This window comes from Notolepis coatsorum, assembly GCF_963971535.1.
Source record: "Notolepis coatsorum genome assembly, chromosome: 11".
NCBI classification, from domain to species: Eukaryota; Metazoa; Chordata; class Actinopteri; order Aulopiformes; family Paralepididae; genus Notolepis; species Notolepis coatsorum.
Genome location: NC_140175.1, coordinates 3,645,426 through 3,662,077, shown reverse-complemented (window position 1 = coordinate 3,662,077; position 16,652 = coordinate 3,645,426). Strand labels below are relative to the sequence as shown.

Genomic DNA, 16,652 nt, shown 5'->3' with positions numbered 1-16,652 from the left:
GCACTCACGCAATATAATCAGCCATGATGACAGGTTTTGGAATGTATCCCGCTGGTATGGGTCCAGGCAGAACCCTTGGTGGGCCCGTCTTTGGGCCGGCGGCCTGGATAGGAACCACGGTGGAACCCTGGACGGGCTCTGGAGCCACGGGGCGAGGACCGCGAGTCATCTGCGGAGCAACAACAACAGATGCTGTAGAGGAGGGTGCAGTGACGCGTGGCAGAGACACTTCATGTATGTTTTTGTATAGTATAGTTAGTATTAGGGATGTCCGATATTATCGGCCGATATTGGCATTAAAATGTAATATCGGAAATTATCTGTTTGAATTTCTTTTATAATAATAATAATAATAATTTTCTTTTCTTTTTACATTTTTACTTTTCCCCCCTTCTTTTTCCGTTTTTCTCCCATCCCAATGTTAGTCGTTATGCCAATTCCCAATCCCCTTCCTGGTCGTTGCGCACTCTACCCCCTCCTACCGTCGGTCTGGGGGGGCGGAGACTATCACATGCTTCCTCCGACACATGTGTACGCAGCCCACCGCTTCTTTTCACCTGGCAGCGCGGACTCTCACTGGGAGAGTGTAACGTGTGGAAGGTCACACTACCTCCCTCCAGATCCTTCCTTCGCTGTGCAGGCGCCCCGACCGAACTGTAGGAGTCGCTGTTTACAACCCCTGAGACGTATTCAACCCTAGTTCCACCTAGTGTCTATAGTCCCCCCTGAAACGTATTCGTCATATGGCTCTCTATACCAAACCGCGAAGTCGTGGGACGAACACACGTACCGTTACACCCCTAGTATTCATGTTATTCAGCTCAAAGTCTTGAACAAAGGTTTCTGAATGCTTACCAGAGATCGTGCAGCATGTAACTCTGAAGGATGCATCTGGACACGGGGACAAACAAAATATAGATTAAAATGATGTAGTATTTAAAATGATGTTGTATTTAAAATGATGTTGTATTTAAAACTATGTTGTATTTAAAATGATGTAGTATTTAAAACTGTTGTATTTAAAATGATGTAGTATTTAAAATGATGTAGTATTTAAAATGATGTAGTATTTAAAACGATGTAGTATTTAAAATGATGTAGTATTTAAAACGATGTAGTATTTAAAATGATGTAGTATTTAAAATGATGTAGTATTTAAAATGATGTAGTATTAAAATGATGTTGTATTAAAATGATGTTGTATTTAAAATTATGTAATATTTAAAATGTAGTATTTAAAATGATGTAGTATTTAAGATAAGATAAGATATTCCTTTATTGATCCCCTTGGGGAAATTCAGGAATAATGTAGTTAAATGATGTAGTACTTAAATTATGTAGTATTTAAAACGATGTAATATTTTTAATGATGTAGTATTAAAACGATGTAGTATTTAAAACGATGTTGTATTTGAAATGATGTAGTATTTAAATGATGTAGTATTTAAATGATGTAGTACTTAAATGATGTAGTATTTAAATGATGTAGTATTTAAATGATGTAGTACTTAAATGATGTAGTATTTAAATGATGTAGTACTTAAATGATGTAGTATTTAAATGATGTAGTATTTAAATGATGTAGTACTTAAATGATGTAGTATTTAAATGATGTAGTACTTAAATGATGTAGTATTTAAATTATGTAGTATTTAAATTATGTAGTATTTAAATGATGTAGTGTTTAAAATGATGTAATATTTAAAATGTAGTATTTAAAATGATGTAGTATTTAAATGATGTAGTATTTAAAACGATGTTGTATTTAAAATGATGTAGTATTTAAAACGATGTAATATTTAAAATGATGTAGTATTTTAAATGATGTAGTACTTAAATGATGTAGTATTTAAATGATGTAGTACTTAAATGTAGTATTTTAAATGATGTAGTATTTAAATGATGTAGTGTTTAAATGATGTAGTATTTAAATTATGTAGTATTTAAATGATGTAGTATTTAAAATGATGTAATATTTAAAATGTAGTATTTAAAATGATGTAGTATTTAAATGATGTAGTATTTAAAACGATGTTGTATTTAAAATGATGTAGTATTTAAAACGATGTAATATTTAAAATGATGTAGTATTTAAAATTATGTTGTATTTAAAATTATGTAGTATTTAAATGATGTAGTATTTAAATGATGTAGTGTTTAAATGATGTAGTATTTAAGTCAACATATTCCCGTACGTTATTCCTGAGGGGCAGGGTGGTCAGATATCACAACGTGCAGATATTTCTCCTGAAGCTAGAAATCAGACGGGTGCAGAAATCTGGGTCTCATATAAATGTTGAATGTTCACCAAACGTCACCAAAAAAACACCGATTTGTTTTGCACAGAATCTCACACACGTCCAAAAACCCTCAACAGTTTTGCACACATTGGTTTAGTTTGACACTTAGTTTGAGAGTAAATCAGTTTGAATACGGCCACCAGTGATGTTATCAGGGAAATTGAATCATCGTACATCTGAATCTAATCTGATTTAATCGAATCCTTGTGTTGTTGTGTTAATTACAGCTCAATGAAATGATAAGGTAGCAGTCACTCTAAGACAGGGGTGTCAAACTCATTTTCACAGAGGGCCACATCAGCATTATGGTTGCCCTCAAAGGGCCAAAGACCGTATAAATGTTAATGTAATGTAAAATAAATGTAGCTACACATTTACATATTGTTAAACATGTTGTTTCTGTATTTATTACTTATTCAAGTTATACATATTGCATATTCATTTGCATAAATGTAAAAATATATGTTAGCTTATGATATTTTAACAAATAATTTTAGTTTATCAGAACCCCATATTACTCCACCAATCAATGATCAAACCATTAAAGTAAATAACAAAGAAGAATATCATCAAATACAAGCTATGACATTAAGTTTGCTCAAAACCTTTTTGTCACAGTCAAGAGGGGCAGAACTAACAACTGTGAGCTGCAAAGAACACGTGGGACAGATGTAGCAGATGTTACAAAAACAAATGGCTGCACACAACCTTGCAGAGGCCATACATCCAACTAATGGAAGATAGTTTAATTAACTTTAATTAACAGATTGCAGAATGGGTACAGTACAGTACAGCTCAATACACACAATTGTTAAGGGGATGCAGACCAGAGAAAGACTTTCGACTTGTTTACATCAGGGTCCCCCATTTTCAATTCGTAATGAAATTGCTATTATGTGTCTGCATGAACACACAACTGTAACTGTACTCAAAAATAACAAAATAAGGGTTGTCTCAGTTCACAACTATATTGGTCAAGTTTTGGGTGGGACTTGTTTGCGTCCCTACAGCTTCTTATTCAATTGAGCGAGATGCTCGGTTATGTCACACAGCCAGTTTGCATCTGACAGTTCAGACAATATTTTTTCAACCCTTTGTTACCTATTCCGCCTGGATCTTTTTTGTATTTTGGGCTGTAAAATTGTCAAAGAATGTCTGAGGAGTAAGTGCTTTTGGCTTTTTTCCTTTGTTACCTCAGATGTTCAACATACATGTATGTGTAAGAATGTGTAATAACTAAGGCTGTCAAAGTTAAAGCTTTATTAACGCATTAACCCACAATTATTTTAACACTGCTATTTTTTAACCCAATAGTAATGTAAAAAAAAAAAAAAAAAAATTTTTTTTTTTTTTACCTGAGCTCTTGGGGGGCCACATCAAATGACGTGGCGGGCCGGATTTGGCCCGCGGGCCGTGAGTTTGACACCTATGCTCTAAGACAAGATACTGCGATTTCTTCATCTACACCGTTTCCTGGTGCTGTAATCAACACAACACGAGGATTCAATGTCCCTGATAACATGACTGGTGGCCACATTCAAACTCATTTACTCTCAATGACAGTCAAACTAAATGAACGTGTGCGACACTGTTTAGAGTTTTGGGACGTGTGTGAGATTCTGTGCAAAATAAAATCAGCATTGTTTTTTGGTGAAGTGGCCCTAAAGGGTTGAGTTGAGTTCTCAAACCCAAATGAGACTTATAGTCTAGTATTGCCAACAGGTCTGAACCGGAATTTAGAGCTCATTTGGGTGTAAGAGCTCACACAAACATCTTATGGGCTCACAAAGCCACCCACGGAGCAGCCCCTGATTATACATCTACTGTACAGCAGGTGGCGTCGTGGATATGAGGGTTCTCCCTCTGATTTCTGGCGTTAGAAGACAGTGGTGCATGTTAGCGGCACAGGAAGAACATGCAACCTTAAAATGGGTGTCATTCCCTGTGTTAACCTCTTAACTCTTTCAGTGCCACTCACGAGATTTCTCGTGTTTTTTTTATAGGTGGTTGCTAGCCACTCACGAGATTTCTCGGATTTTTTTTTTTTTTTGCGATCTGAAAAATTATTGCATCACCCGAGCCTACCCGAGTATAGCCGAGGGGCGCCGACGATCACTGTGGAAAAAAGCGCCCCCTGTCGTCTCCCAGATGATATAAGTGATTTTGGAATGGACTCAATGAAAATGAATGGGGAAAAAAATCCGGTACTCCACATTTTCCAGTTCACTGATCCAGCCGGGGTTACTAGAGTTCATTCTGGAGCCTCAGATCCCCGCGGATCATGGAGTTCTACTGTATCGCGTTGGATCCATACACGTATCGATTTTTTCGAATGGTGATCAGGAATTGGAATATACCAGTTGGATACCATCTGATGTCAGGTAAGGACTCTATGTTATCAGTGGTAGGATAATCAGAGTAAGTTTGATGAAGTTATAAGCTGTTTTGTGAAATGTCTTCTTTCGGTTTCACTGTAAAAGTCAGAGAGGAAATCAACGAGGCGATTATCCGTGCGCGGCCGTAATGTGCGTGCGTGCACGTATAATATTGATCATCTAGCGTTTATTTGAAAACGATTCATAAAAAGGCCGACGAATATCAACGTTGTGGAATATTCCACTAAAAGACGATTTTCATAGAATGCTCCAGAATGAGTTGTTTTTTATATCAAAACGGGGGCTTTTCGAACTGCTCTGAAACGGAAACGACGCGATAAAAAAACAATCTGCCTTCACAGCACTGTCTGGAAAATAGTCTTTGATAATGCGATGGGCAGATTAGACACATAGCCATAATTTAAAACATAGATTAGGCGATATTAACGTTAACATTGGCGCCGATGGTGGCATTCAAGCGGTAAAACGGAAAACCAGGCGTGGCATTGAAAGAGTTAACATTCCTTAAAAACGTGCATGAAGCGCCTATCGAATGCGTACCCAAAGTAAATTGAAAGCTATTCTTGAACCATGTGTAGCACATTATGCATAAGTCTGGTCTCTTTTGAAAGACGTTTTAGAAAAACTGACGCTCGTTGGCCGTTTGGTCTTATAATAACCCGAGATTGGAAGCACGTAATAATAGGTCGAGCTGGGTGTCAATCAAACGGCGGCCATTTTAGCTTTCAAACAACGCGCTGCTTCAGAGATACTAAAACAATGGGACGCCCGACAGACGACGATAAATGCACCGTGTGTGTGACGTGTGTGTGCATCGCTGGCCGAGGGCGGTGGTGGTTAACGGGTTAAGCATCACGTAATAATTACAGGACTGACAAACAGAAACACCGGCGCAGAGATCTGACCTCCTGGCCGTATTTCTCCCGGTAGAGGCGCGCGGCTTCGTGCCTCCACAGCTTCAGACACACCATGCCCCCGATCAGATACACCAGCGTGGTGAGGAAGAGGAAGATGATGGCGGCGGTCTGGCCGGCCTCCACGCGGCAGAAGGCCCCGTTGATGCCGTTGTTGAACACCGGGTAGGAGCAGAGGCCTCCGCGCGTCGTGTCGCGCACGTAGACGATCCCTGGAGACACAAGAACACGTCAGCAACTTCTGCCTCCATTATTAACCCTTTCACTGCCACACGACAGAAGGTTAACCCTTTACTATCACACAACCGACGGCGATGCTCCATCATTAATAATAATAACTTTATTTGTACAGCACTTTTCATACAGAGGTTGCAGTTCAAAGTGCTTCACAACAGTAAAAAATACAGGCGTAAGCGAGCATAAAAAAGATAGACGGGTAGCAAGGTATGGTAAATCACAGTGTGCTGTGAAGCTGCATTCGCGCCGCGGTGTCTCTCCTATCCGTTGGAAACTAAACTAGCGTCAGCTCAAAATCACAGAACCGGACGACACAAGTTACTCCACTAGCGAAAACAACGACAACACTTCCGGTCGGGGGGTTTTCAAAATAAAAGAGCGACGTCTAAAACAGGAAAGACATTTATTTTGTAAATTTGTGGCACGCACTTATTTCTTGAGACGATTTCGTTTTTACGGAAACTTTTTTTTTTTTTTTTTTTTTTCAATGAAAACGAAATGAAAACGAAAAAAATCTAAATCGGTTTCGTCTGGACGAGGCTTTAAGTGTGTTTAGCTGCTATCTATTCTATACTTATGTTTTTTTTTTTTTTTTTTTTTTTTATTATTGCAAAACAAAACTTATTAAAAGTCAGTACTCAACACACAATGTATAATGAAACTTTCAGTAAAGGTGGTTAAAATATATGCAAGTACAGAAACAGGATAAAACAAAAATAGTCAATAATAACATTTTAACCGTATACAGTGTATATCCAGCGAAGTTACAATTATATAAATGTTAGTATATAATATACCCCTAATACCTATTTTCTAAAACCCTACACACATATGCTCCAGCTCAAACCCCCCCCTCCCGGACCCCCTCTTGGATAGTGCCTCCATTATCCCTCACTCCTAACCAGACATCACCATTATAGGCTAGCTTTTATTCTCTCCACCACTTCTAACCACATTGACATTTTGGATTCATTGAGCCCCAGAATTCTTGCTGTAGATATTTCTTGATATATCACATCGAGATATGTAAGAAACCACACTTTCCGGCACATTTTTTCCGGTTGAAACCAACGTGATGCGATCAGTTTTTTAGCTACTGTGATACCCGATAAAACCAATCTTTTTAGTTGTGGATTCACTGCAAACTCAAAAACATCATTCAATAGCAATACCGCGGGGTGTACAGGTATATTCCAAAATACGAGTATTGATAATTGTTGGGACACATCTTTCCAGAATGCCTTAACTGGTGGGCAGTCCCAATACATGTGCATAAATGTTCCTTCGTCCCCATTTGTACATTGGGAGCATTTGGAGTCTTGTATAAGCCCCATTTTGCACAGCCTTATAGGAGTCAAGTATGTCCTGTGAATATAGTTCAGATTGATTTGTTGATGATCCGGGTTCCTTGATGTAAGTCGGACATTTGCCCAGGCTCCTTGCCAATCAAAGTCATTTTCCAGGTCTGGTATATCCCTCCTCCAGACATTGTCTAGTTGAAGGGTTTCATACGAGGACGTTAGTAATTGATAATAAAAACCTGATACAAAACCTCCCAATGTATCTCTTTCATAGAAAAATTTGTGGTATCTGTGGTGTTCAATTGGTATGTGTAATGGAACACCGTGAGATCTCATACAAAGTCGTAACTGTATGTAAAAAAGCCATGTGGACTCGGTGAGGTTAAACTTTATGCATATTTCGACATAACTACAGAGGCCCTTGTTATTAAAAATATCCCCTAATGAGTGTATGCCTCTTTCTTCCCATACAGGGAATCTTATAGGTCGTTTTCCCATTAAGAGAGCATTGTTATTGAATATGGGAGTGTGATTATGCCATACTTGAGGGTTAGGAAATTTCCTTTGTGTTTCCCGCCATGTCCTGATTGCATGGGTTATTATTGGGCCAAATTCTCGCTCACAATGCTTGATTGAAAGTTTAGTGTATGCTATGTCTTTCAATCTCTGTGGGGCTACTATGTTTTCTTCTAATTTTCTCCAAGATACCAAAGCCTCGGGGTCAAACCATATCTTCTTCAATGGTCTTAATGTGAAGGCATTAAAATATTGTAAAAAATCTGGGACTGCCATGCCACCGTCTGCTTTATTTCTCTGTGCGGTGGATCTTTTTATGCGGGGTGGTTTGTTATTCCAAATAAATTTGTATGTGGAGGTTTGTAAACTTTTCCAGTAGCCCTCTGGAGGAGGTAACGGAAGCATTGAGCTGAAGAAATTGATTCTTGGTAATACATCCATCTTAACTATTGATACCCTTGCCTGTACTGAGTTTTTAAGTTTTGCCCACCTGTCCAGGTCGTCCTTGATTTTGTTCTGTATTTTTGTGTAATTGTGCTTCACCGTTTGTCTTATGGTGGGAAATATTTCCACACCCAAGCATCTGAAATGTTTGACCATGGGTATCGCACCTGGGAGGGTTGTCTCTTTTTTTGCACTGGTGTTAAGAGGAAGAAAAGCCGACTTAGGCCAATTTATTTTAAATCCCGATAAATCACCAAAGTTCTCTATCAAGTATAAGCGGCAATGTGTTGTTGGGGTTTTGCATGAACAATATTACGTCGTCCGCATATAAACTAATTTTATGATGTGTGCCCTTGATTACTATTGGTTCTATGTGTTGGGATTGTCTTATAAATTGTGCTAAAGGTTCTAATGATAGATTGAATAGTCCGGGACTAAGAGGGCAACCTTGTCTGGCTGAGCGTGATACCGGAAAGATATCGGAGATGAATGTGCCTGTTGTAATCCTGGCCGATGGGTCCTTGTATAGTACTTTAATCATATCAATGAAACCTTTTCCTAACCCCATCCTTTCCAATACTGCCCATAGAAACGGCCATTCCAACCTGTCAAATGCTTTCATAGCATCCAGGGATAGTATCGCCTTAGGTGTGATGTCCTCTTTGTCTGTATCTAGTACGTGCAGTATTCGCCTTATGTTATCATTGATCAGGCGACCTTTTATGAAGCCTGTTTGGTCCGGATGAACTAAAGACGTCATATGCTTTTGCAATCTGATGGCTAATATCTTAGAGTACAGTTTGACATCGGTTCCGAGGAGGCTTAAAGGACGGTAACTACCGCATTCAGTGGGGTCTTTGTCTTTTTTGTGAAGAACTGAAATGAGTGCGGTATTTTGGTGTTCAATGAAGCTTCCCTCTTTGACTGAGTATAAGATCATATTTAGTAATAAGGGTCCAAATATGTCCCAGCAAGAAATGTACATTTCTGATGGGATACCGTCAATTCCCGGAGCTTTGCCGTTTTTCATTCCGGATATGGCCTTCTTGAGTTCTTCTAATGTGATCGGTACTTCTAACTGTTTAGCGTCTTCATCCGTAAGTTTAGGGAGAGTATACTTATGTTATGGCTGCACTTTTTGGTAAATTTTGTGCAAATTGATATGCCAATTTTGTATGCTGCTGTGAAGCACTTTGAGCTGCAGTTCTTGTATGAAAGGCGCTGTACAAATAAAGTTTATTATTATCATCATCATCATCATCATCATCATCATCACCCACCTGCCGACAGGTAGAGCACGGCCAGCGCCAGGTTGATGACGAACTCCGTCAGCGGCCACCAGGTGGAGTCCAGCAGGATGGTGCGGTAGTACATGGTCATGCCCATCACCAGCATGATCACCGTCATCACCCAGGCCAGCCCGGCCACCACCAGGATGAACGGCGTCTTGGGTCCCGAGTAGTACGAGCCGCCCTGTCCCCCCCCGTAGCCCCCGCCCCCCCCGTAGCCCCCGCCGGGCGAGGAGTAGCCGAACATGTTGAACCACTCGTTGTCCTTGTGCACGTAGGCGCAGACGCAGGCGAACACGGCGGCCCCCAGCAGCAGCTCGATGCAGCCCAGGATGCGCAGCAGGCCCGCCCACGACTTCATGTAGGCGTAGCGGAGGTGGTACTCCTCCACCCGCTCGCCGTAGGTCAGCCCCGTGCGGTGGGTGCGTCCCGACAGCGACCCCCGCCCGTCGTCCAGCAGCTCCTTGCGGGAGTTGTAGCTGCTCCCGGAGCCGCCCCCCCCACCATAGGGGTCCCGGTAGGAGGAGCGGGGGACGGAGGTGGAGGGGGAGCGGGGGGGCGAGCAGCGCACCCCTTCGCTGGTGCTGTTGTTGTTGTTGTTGGAGGTGGAGGAGGAGGCAGGCATGGGGGGCCAGTCGCCGGTGCTCCGCCCGCTGCCCCTGAAGAAGTTCTTCCAGGAGTCGGGGATGAAGCGGTGGACGGGCTTGATGTCCGACTCGGGGGCCCCGCTGGCGGCCCCGCTGACCTCGCTGCTGCTGGGGTGGAGCTCGGGGCCGACCGGGGGCTCGTCCGGGAGGGGCGGCGGAGGCAGGGGATCGGCGCTCAGGGCGAACCGTTGGGCCGCCTGCTGCTCCCTCAGGGGCTGGGGGTCGTAGGGGTCGTCGTGCAGGGACCCCGGGGGCACCTGGTCGTAGTGGGGGGGGCCGACACGCTCAGCGGCTCCGTAGAAGCCTCCGGAGGAGGACATGGGGAAGGTGACGGGCCCTGAGCGCACACACACACAGACACACAGAGACACACACACACACACACACACAGACAGACAGACACACACACACACACACACACACACACAGAGACACACACACACACACAGAGACACACACACACACACAGACACACAGAGACACACACACACACACACAGACAGACAGACACACACACACACACACACACACACACAGAGACACACACACACACACACACAGAGACACACAGAGACACAGACAGAGACACACAGAGACACACACACACAGAGACAGAGACAAAATGTTATTGTTTATAATCATTTACTTATTAATGTATTAGAGTATTATATCATTATCAAAGGACAGTCAATGGTCAGGAGGAAGACAATAACAAAGAGAAGGAGCCAAGAAATACCATGGAATACCAGGAGAAAATAGATGTGTCCTTCAGTTATTGGTGTAAAGTTGTGGAATTCTCTCCACAGCGAGCTTAAGGGATGTAATAGTGTTTGTCAATTCAAAAAGAATTATAAAAAAATTATATTTAGTCAGTATGAAAGTCAAATGTGTTCTGAATAGTGAGATTTTTTTTTTTTTATTCTTTATTTCTTCTTCTTCTTATTATTTAATTTGTTCTTGTTTAAACTGTGGATTGTTTGTTTCTTTGTAGATGGTATAAATTATTATTTTGTGTAAATTAGGTTGTACGCCGACCATCAAGTAAATACTTTAGTTTAGGAATAAGGGGCAGGTAACTATAAGATTTATTCTTCTTCCTGCTCCTTTTGTCCATGGTATGATATTTATGATTTTGTATGAAGAAACTCTGATTGTATTGATTCCATGTGGCAAATAAAACTCTGAATCTGAATCTCTGAATCTGGAATACCATGAAATACCATGAAATACCATGAGATACCATGAGATACCATGAGATACCATGAAATACCATGAGATACCATGAGATACCATGAGATACCATGAAATACCATGAGATACCATGAAATACCATGAAATACCAGGAGATACCATGAAATACCATGTGATACCATGTGATACCATGAGACACCATGAAATACCATGAAATACCATGTGACACCATGAAATACCATGAGATACCATGAAATACCATGATATACCATGAGATACCATGAGATACCATGAAATACCATGAGATACCATGAGATACCATGTGATACCATGATACCATGAAATACCATGAGATACCATGAAATACCATGATATACCATGAGATACCATGAGATACCATGAAATACCATGAGATACCATGTGATACCATGATACCATGAAATACCAGGAGATACAGTATAGACCAACTCCAGATACCAGGTTAATTACAGATCAATTAAAAGTTGATCAAGAGGCGGCTGGGTGGCGCAGCGGACAAGGCGCTCGTCACCAACGCAAGAGACACTGGTATCGAATCCAGCTGTCAGCGTCGCTTCCGGCTTGGCCGGCCGTCATACTGGCTCGATTGGCAGAGTCAGCGGGAGGGAAGCCGGTGGGTGGGTCCGGGTCGTTGTGGACAGCGACTCCTACAGTTCGGTCGAGGCGCCTGCACAGCGAGGGAAGGATCTAAGAGAGGTAGTGTGACCTTCCACACGTTACACTCTCTCAGTGAGAGTCCGCGCTGCCAGGTGAAAAGAAGCGGTGGGCTGGCTACACATGTGTCGGAGGAAGCATGTGATAGTCTCCGCCCTCCCGGACCGACGGTAGGGGGTAGAGTGCGCAACGACCAGGAAGGGGATTGGGAATTGGCATAACGACTAACATTGGGATGGGGGAAAAACGGAAAAAAGGAGGAAAAAGATAATTAAAAAAAAATTAAAATTAAAAAAGTTGATCAAGAAGTCCCAACATGCAACATTCTCTTTTTCTGAAATCAAGGATACCTACCACCTTTACCTCTAAAGCAAACCCAAGAGTATCAGAGGAGGACAGAGGCGTTTTCCTACCCAGGCAGCCGCCATGCAAGCTGGTGAATACAGTGCTGTGCTACAACCAAACAAGGAACACATTGTTGAGCTACAACCAAACAAGGAACACATTGTTGAGCTACAGCCAAACAAGGAACACATTGTTGAGCTACAACCAAACAAGGAACACATTGTTGAGCTACAACCAAACAAGGAACACATTGTTGAGCTACAACCAAACAAGGAACACATTGTTGAGCTACAACCAAACAAGGAGCACATTGTTGAGCTACAGCCAAACACGGAACACATTGTTGAGCTACAACCAAACAAGGAACACATTGTTGAGCTACAACCAAACAAGGAACACATTGTTGAGCTACAACCAAACAAGGAACACATTGTTGAGCTACAGCCAAACACGGAACACATTGTTGAGCTACAACCAAACAAGGAACACATTGTTGAGCTACAACCAAACAAGGAACACATTGTTGAGCTACAACCAAACAAGGAACAGGACGAGTCCCAGTCTGAGTCTTATTGTGTTAGAACAACAGTAACATCTAGAGATGCTACATGATCAATCATGCTACTTGAACATTTTTGCCAGTAGCACAACATTGTATTCAGTTATCAGCTAGGAAATCGAAGAGCCCACTTCATCCACTAGATGTGATCTTGAGAGGTTGAGTGTTTAAAAAGAAGGAACCATAATGAGCTTGAATACCTCTGTCATCACACGCAGTCACTCAGCATGACTTACATTGGCTTGCAGGTCAGAATGCAAACCTTCTCAGGGAGCGCAGGGAGCACAGCGGTCACCTGTTGAGACAAACAGGAGTCCTTCAACTCATCCTCTGGCAGCATATGAATAATGATTATAAACTATGTATATCATAGTTTAGAATGTATATACATAGTTTAGAATTTATATCTTTGCCTGTGTATTCTTATTTTTGACTGCCTAAATGTTTACTGTGAGCGATCTGTGGTGCCGAGTTTCCCTCGGGATTAATAAAGTACTTCTATTCTATTCTATTCTATAATGATAAAGGGGCACTTCACCAAAAAACAACGCTGATTTATTTTGCACATAATCTCACACACATCCAAACACTCATTTAGATTGACAGTTACTGAGAGTGAATGAGTTTAAATATGGCCACCAGTGATGTCATCGGGGACATTGAATCCTTGTGTTGTGTTAATTACAGCTTAATGAAATCACAAGGTAATAATAATAATAATAACTTTATTTGTATATCTATATAGGTAGCAGTCCTTATAAGACAATGTATTAATTGAATAGCAATACAAATAGCAATACATTGTCTTATTATTATTAGTACTACTGAGCAATAGTGCTAATCAGATGCACATGTACAGAGTTGTAGTATTAATATGTACAGTGATACAGGTATAAAAGACAAAAGTCATACTGGCCAGCAGCGTAACTAGTAAGAGTAGGTAAGGGATATGTACAGATATAGATATAGTACAGATATGTAAAAAGGATTAGCAGCGTAACTAGTAAGAGTAGGTAAGGGATATGTACAGATATAGATATAGTACAGATATGTAAAAAGGATTAGCAGCGTAACTAGTAAGAGTAGGTAAGGGATATGTACAGATTCTATAGTATCTACAGATATGTTAAAAGGATTAGCAGCGTAACTAGTAAGAGTAAGTAAGGGATATGTACAGATTCTATAGTATCTACAGATATATAAAAAGGATTAGCAGCGTAACTAGTAAGAGTAGGTAAGGGATATGTACAGATTCTATAGTATCTACACAGATATGTTAAAAGGATTAGCAGCGTAACTAGTAAGAGTAGGTAAGGGATATGTACAGATTATATAGTACAGATATATTAAAAGGATTAGCAGCGTAACTAGTAAGAGTAGGTAAGGGATATGTACAGATTATAGATATAGTATCTACATATGTAAAAAGGATTATATGCAGGTACAGACAGATGTTGATATATATATATATATATTATATACAGTAAGAATATAGGGTACAGCATTATTGTACATGCTGCCATACATGCTATCATATCATAGGAATATTTATTCAAACATCGAGTGGCATCAAGTCAAGCGTCTCTGGAACGAGCAGTTAAGCATAACACCATGCATACTTTATGACTGTTGTCACGACTACGGTCTGTGATAAAGAACGATGTTCTCATGACTACGGTCTGTGATAAAGAACGATGTTCTCGTGACTACTGTCTGTGATAAAGAATGATGTTCTCATGACTACGGTCTGTGATAAAGAATGATGTTCTTCTCATGACTACGCTACGGTCTGTGATAAAGAATGATGTTGTCATAACTACGCTCTGTGATAAAGAACGATGTTCTCATGACTACGGTCTGTGATAAAGAATGATGTTGTCATGACTACGGTCTGTGATAAAGAATGATGTTCTCATGACTACGGTCTGTGATAAAGAATGATGTTCTCATGACTACGGTCTCTGATAAAGAATGATGTTCTCATGACTACGGTCTGTGATAAAGAATGACTGTTCTCATTACGACGGTCTGTGATAAAGAATGACTCATGTTCTCATTACTGTATGATTGTATTGCTTCCATGTTGTGGCAAATAAAACTCTGAAATGTAGTGCAATTTCTAACTTCAATTTTGAATTTGTTAGCAATTCTGTGTGGGTTTCCCCTGTTTATGTTACTTTTAGCATATATATAGACTGCTAACTAATGCCATCTCCAAAAGCATAAACAAAAACAACGTTGAAGAGGTCAGGAGCAGGTCAAACCTTCTCAAACCTTGACATGACACGGCTAGACTCTGATGATGAATGAGTGTGTAGTACAGTAGCAGGCTGCAGGCCCGGCCCGCCTGTGACATGACATGACAGATATTGCTCTCGACTTGTCAACACCGTCGTGGTAATGGTGTCTGTCTGTCTGTCCTGCCTGCTTGTGTCGTGTCCACATGTGAAAGAGACAGCCTCGGGACACTAAAGGTCTTTACTACTAGTTGGTATGATGGTAATGAATGAACGGCCTAGAGAGACGGTCTCACTGGACATGCTGTCGCTATAGGGAACAGTTTGGACCCGAATGTAGTTCATCATGTCAACTTATGTTACTGCATTGATTGATTGATTGATTGAAAACTTTATTTACAGATTGCAGAATGGGTACAGTACAGTACAGCTCAATACACCCAATTGTTAATAAGGGGATGCAGACCAGAGAAAGACTTTCGTCTTGTTTACATCAGGGTCCCCCATTTTCAATTCATCATAACATTATATGACATACAGATAGACAGTACTGCTACATCTATACATTTAATGACATACCAGATCTACAAATACAGTACTGTTTTGCATCATTAGCAGTGATGCTATGATGAATTGAAAATGGGGGACCCTGATGTAAACAAGACGAAAGTCTTTCTCTGGTCTGCATCCCCTTGTGTATTGAGCTGTACTGTACTGTACCAATTCTGCAATCTGTTAATAAAGTTTTCAATCAATCAATCAATCAGCAGAACGCTACTACAACAGGAAATACATTTAGATCCGTTAACAGTGTTTATTGTTGTCACTTTGGAACCATCTCTCTACACCCTTTCCAAAATACGGACGACTAAAAGCCGAACATGACTGAAAACTGAACAATCATATGCATTTAAATGAGATTAAGATTCTCACGTCAACTCATACTTTTACAACCCAATGATGCCTCCAGGGGCTCTCAGGTGCAGCAGCAGAACCCTACCGGTTAGTTGTTTATAATATGTATTACTATATAATAATGTATTACTTTAATACACACACACTGTATTCATATAAATATAACGTTATAGATTTCTAAAACACAAGGCATCGCGTCTTAGTTAGTTAGTGGCTAACGGCACGGTAGGTAACTTACATGTAACACAACATGCTAAAAGTTACAACCTTGCTCGGTAACGTTGTTGCACAAAGTTGTGTCTTCGAGCTGCAAACTCATGGTTTTCCCAAAATCCATACTTTATTTATTATTAAAGCATCCTAATACTATACTGTACTATGAGTGTTGAGGATCAGAGGGAATTATCATGCAGCTGTCGCTTTACTTCTTCTTACCTTGTTTTCTTCCAGATCTTTTCTCCCATTACATTACAGACAGACCACACAGGTTCGATCCCTCAGACCACGTGACCCGCCCATCCCCGTGACGTCACCAGAACTAGTGGCGCATGCCTACCTGCCCCCAAAATAAATTATAATAAAAGGTGTGCAGTGCAGCAGCAGAGTGCAGAACTGTGTCTGGAAATGAGACCTGAGCTTTGGGAAGCGATACTGCCTGGCCATGACTA

The 16,652-nt window shown here is 40.8% G+C and overlaps 1 protein-coding gene across 2 annotated transcripts in view; it reads right to left on the bottom strand.

Moving 5' to 3' along the window:
- Nucleotides 1-16,442, bottom strand: part of marveld2a (MARVEL domain containing 2a) — a 28,226-nt gene extending 11,784 nt beyond the window's left edge. The window contains exons 1-6 of one of the 2 annotated variants that reach the window (XM_084325209.1): nt 16,420-16,442; nt 13,033-13,127; nt 9,389-10,381; nt 5,602-5,822; nt 856-891; nt 9-169 (exon numbers count right to left, since the gene is read on the bottom strand). In XM_084325209.1, coding sequence (XP_084181335.1) covers nt 9-169; nt 856-891; nt 5,602-5,822; nt 9,389-10,364 — 1,394 coding nt within the window. In that variant the 5' untranslated portion in view covers nt 10,365-10,381; nt 13,033-13,127; nt 16,420-16,442. The remainder of the gene's footprint in view (nt 1-8; nt 170-855; nt 892-5,601; nt 5,823-9,388; nt 10,382-13,032; nt 13,128-16,419) is intronic. The other variant, XM_084325208.1, reaches the window with a different exon arrangement.
- Nucleotides 16,443-16,652: the final 210 nt, after the last annotated feature.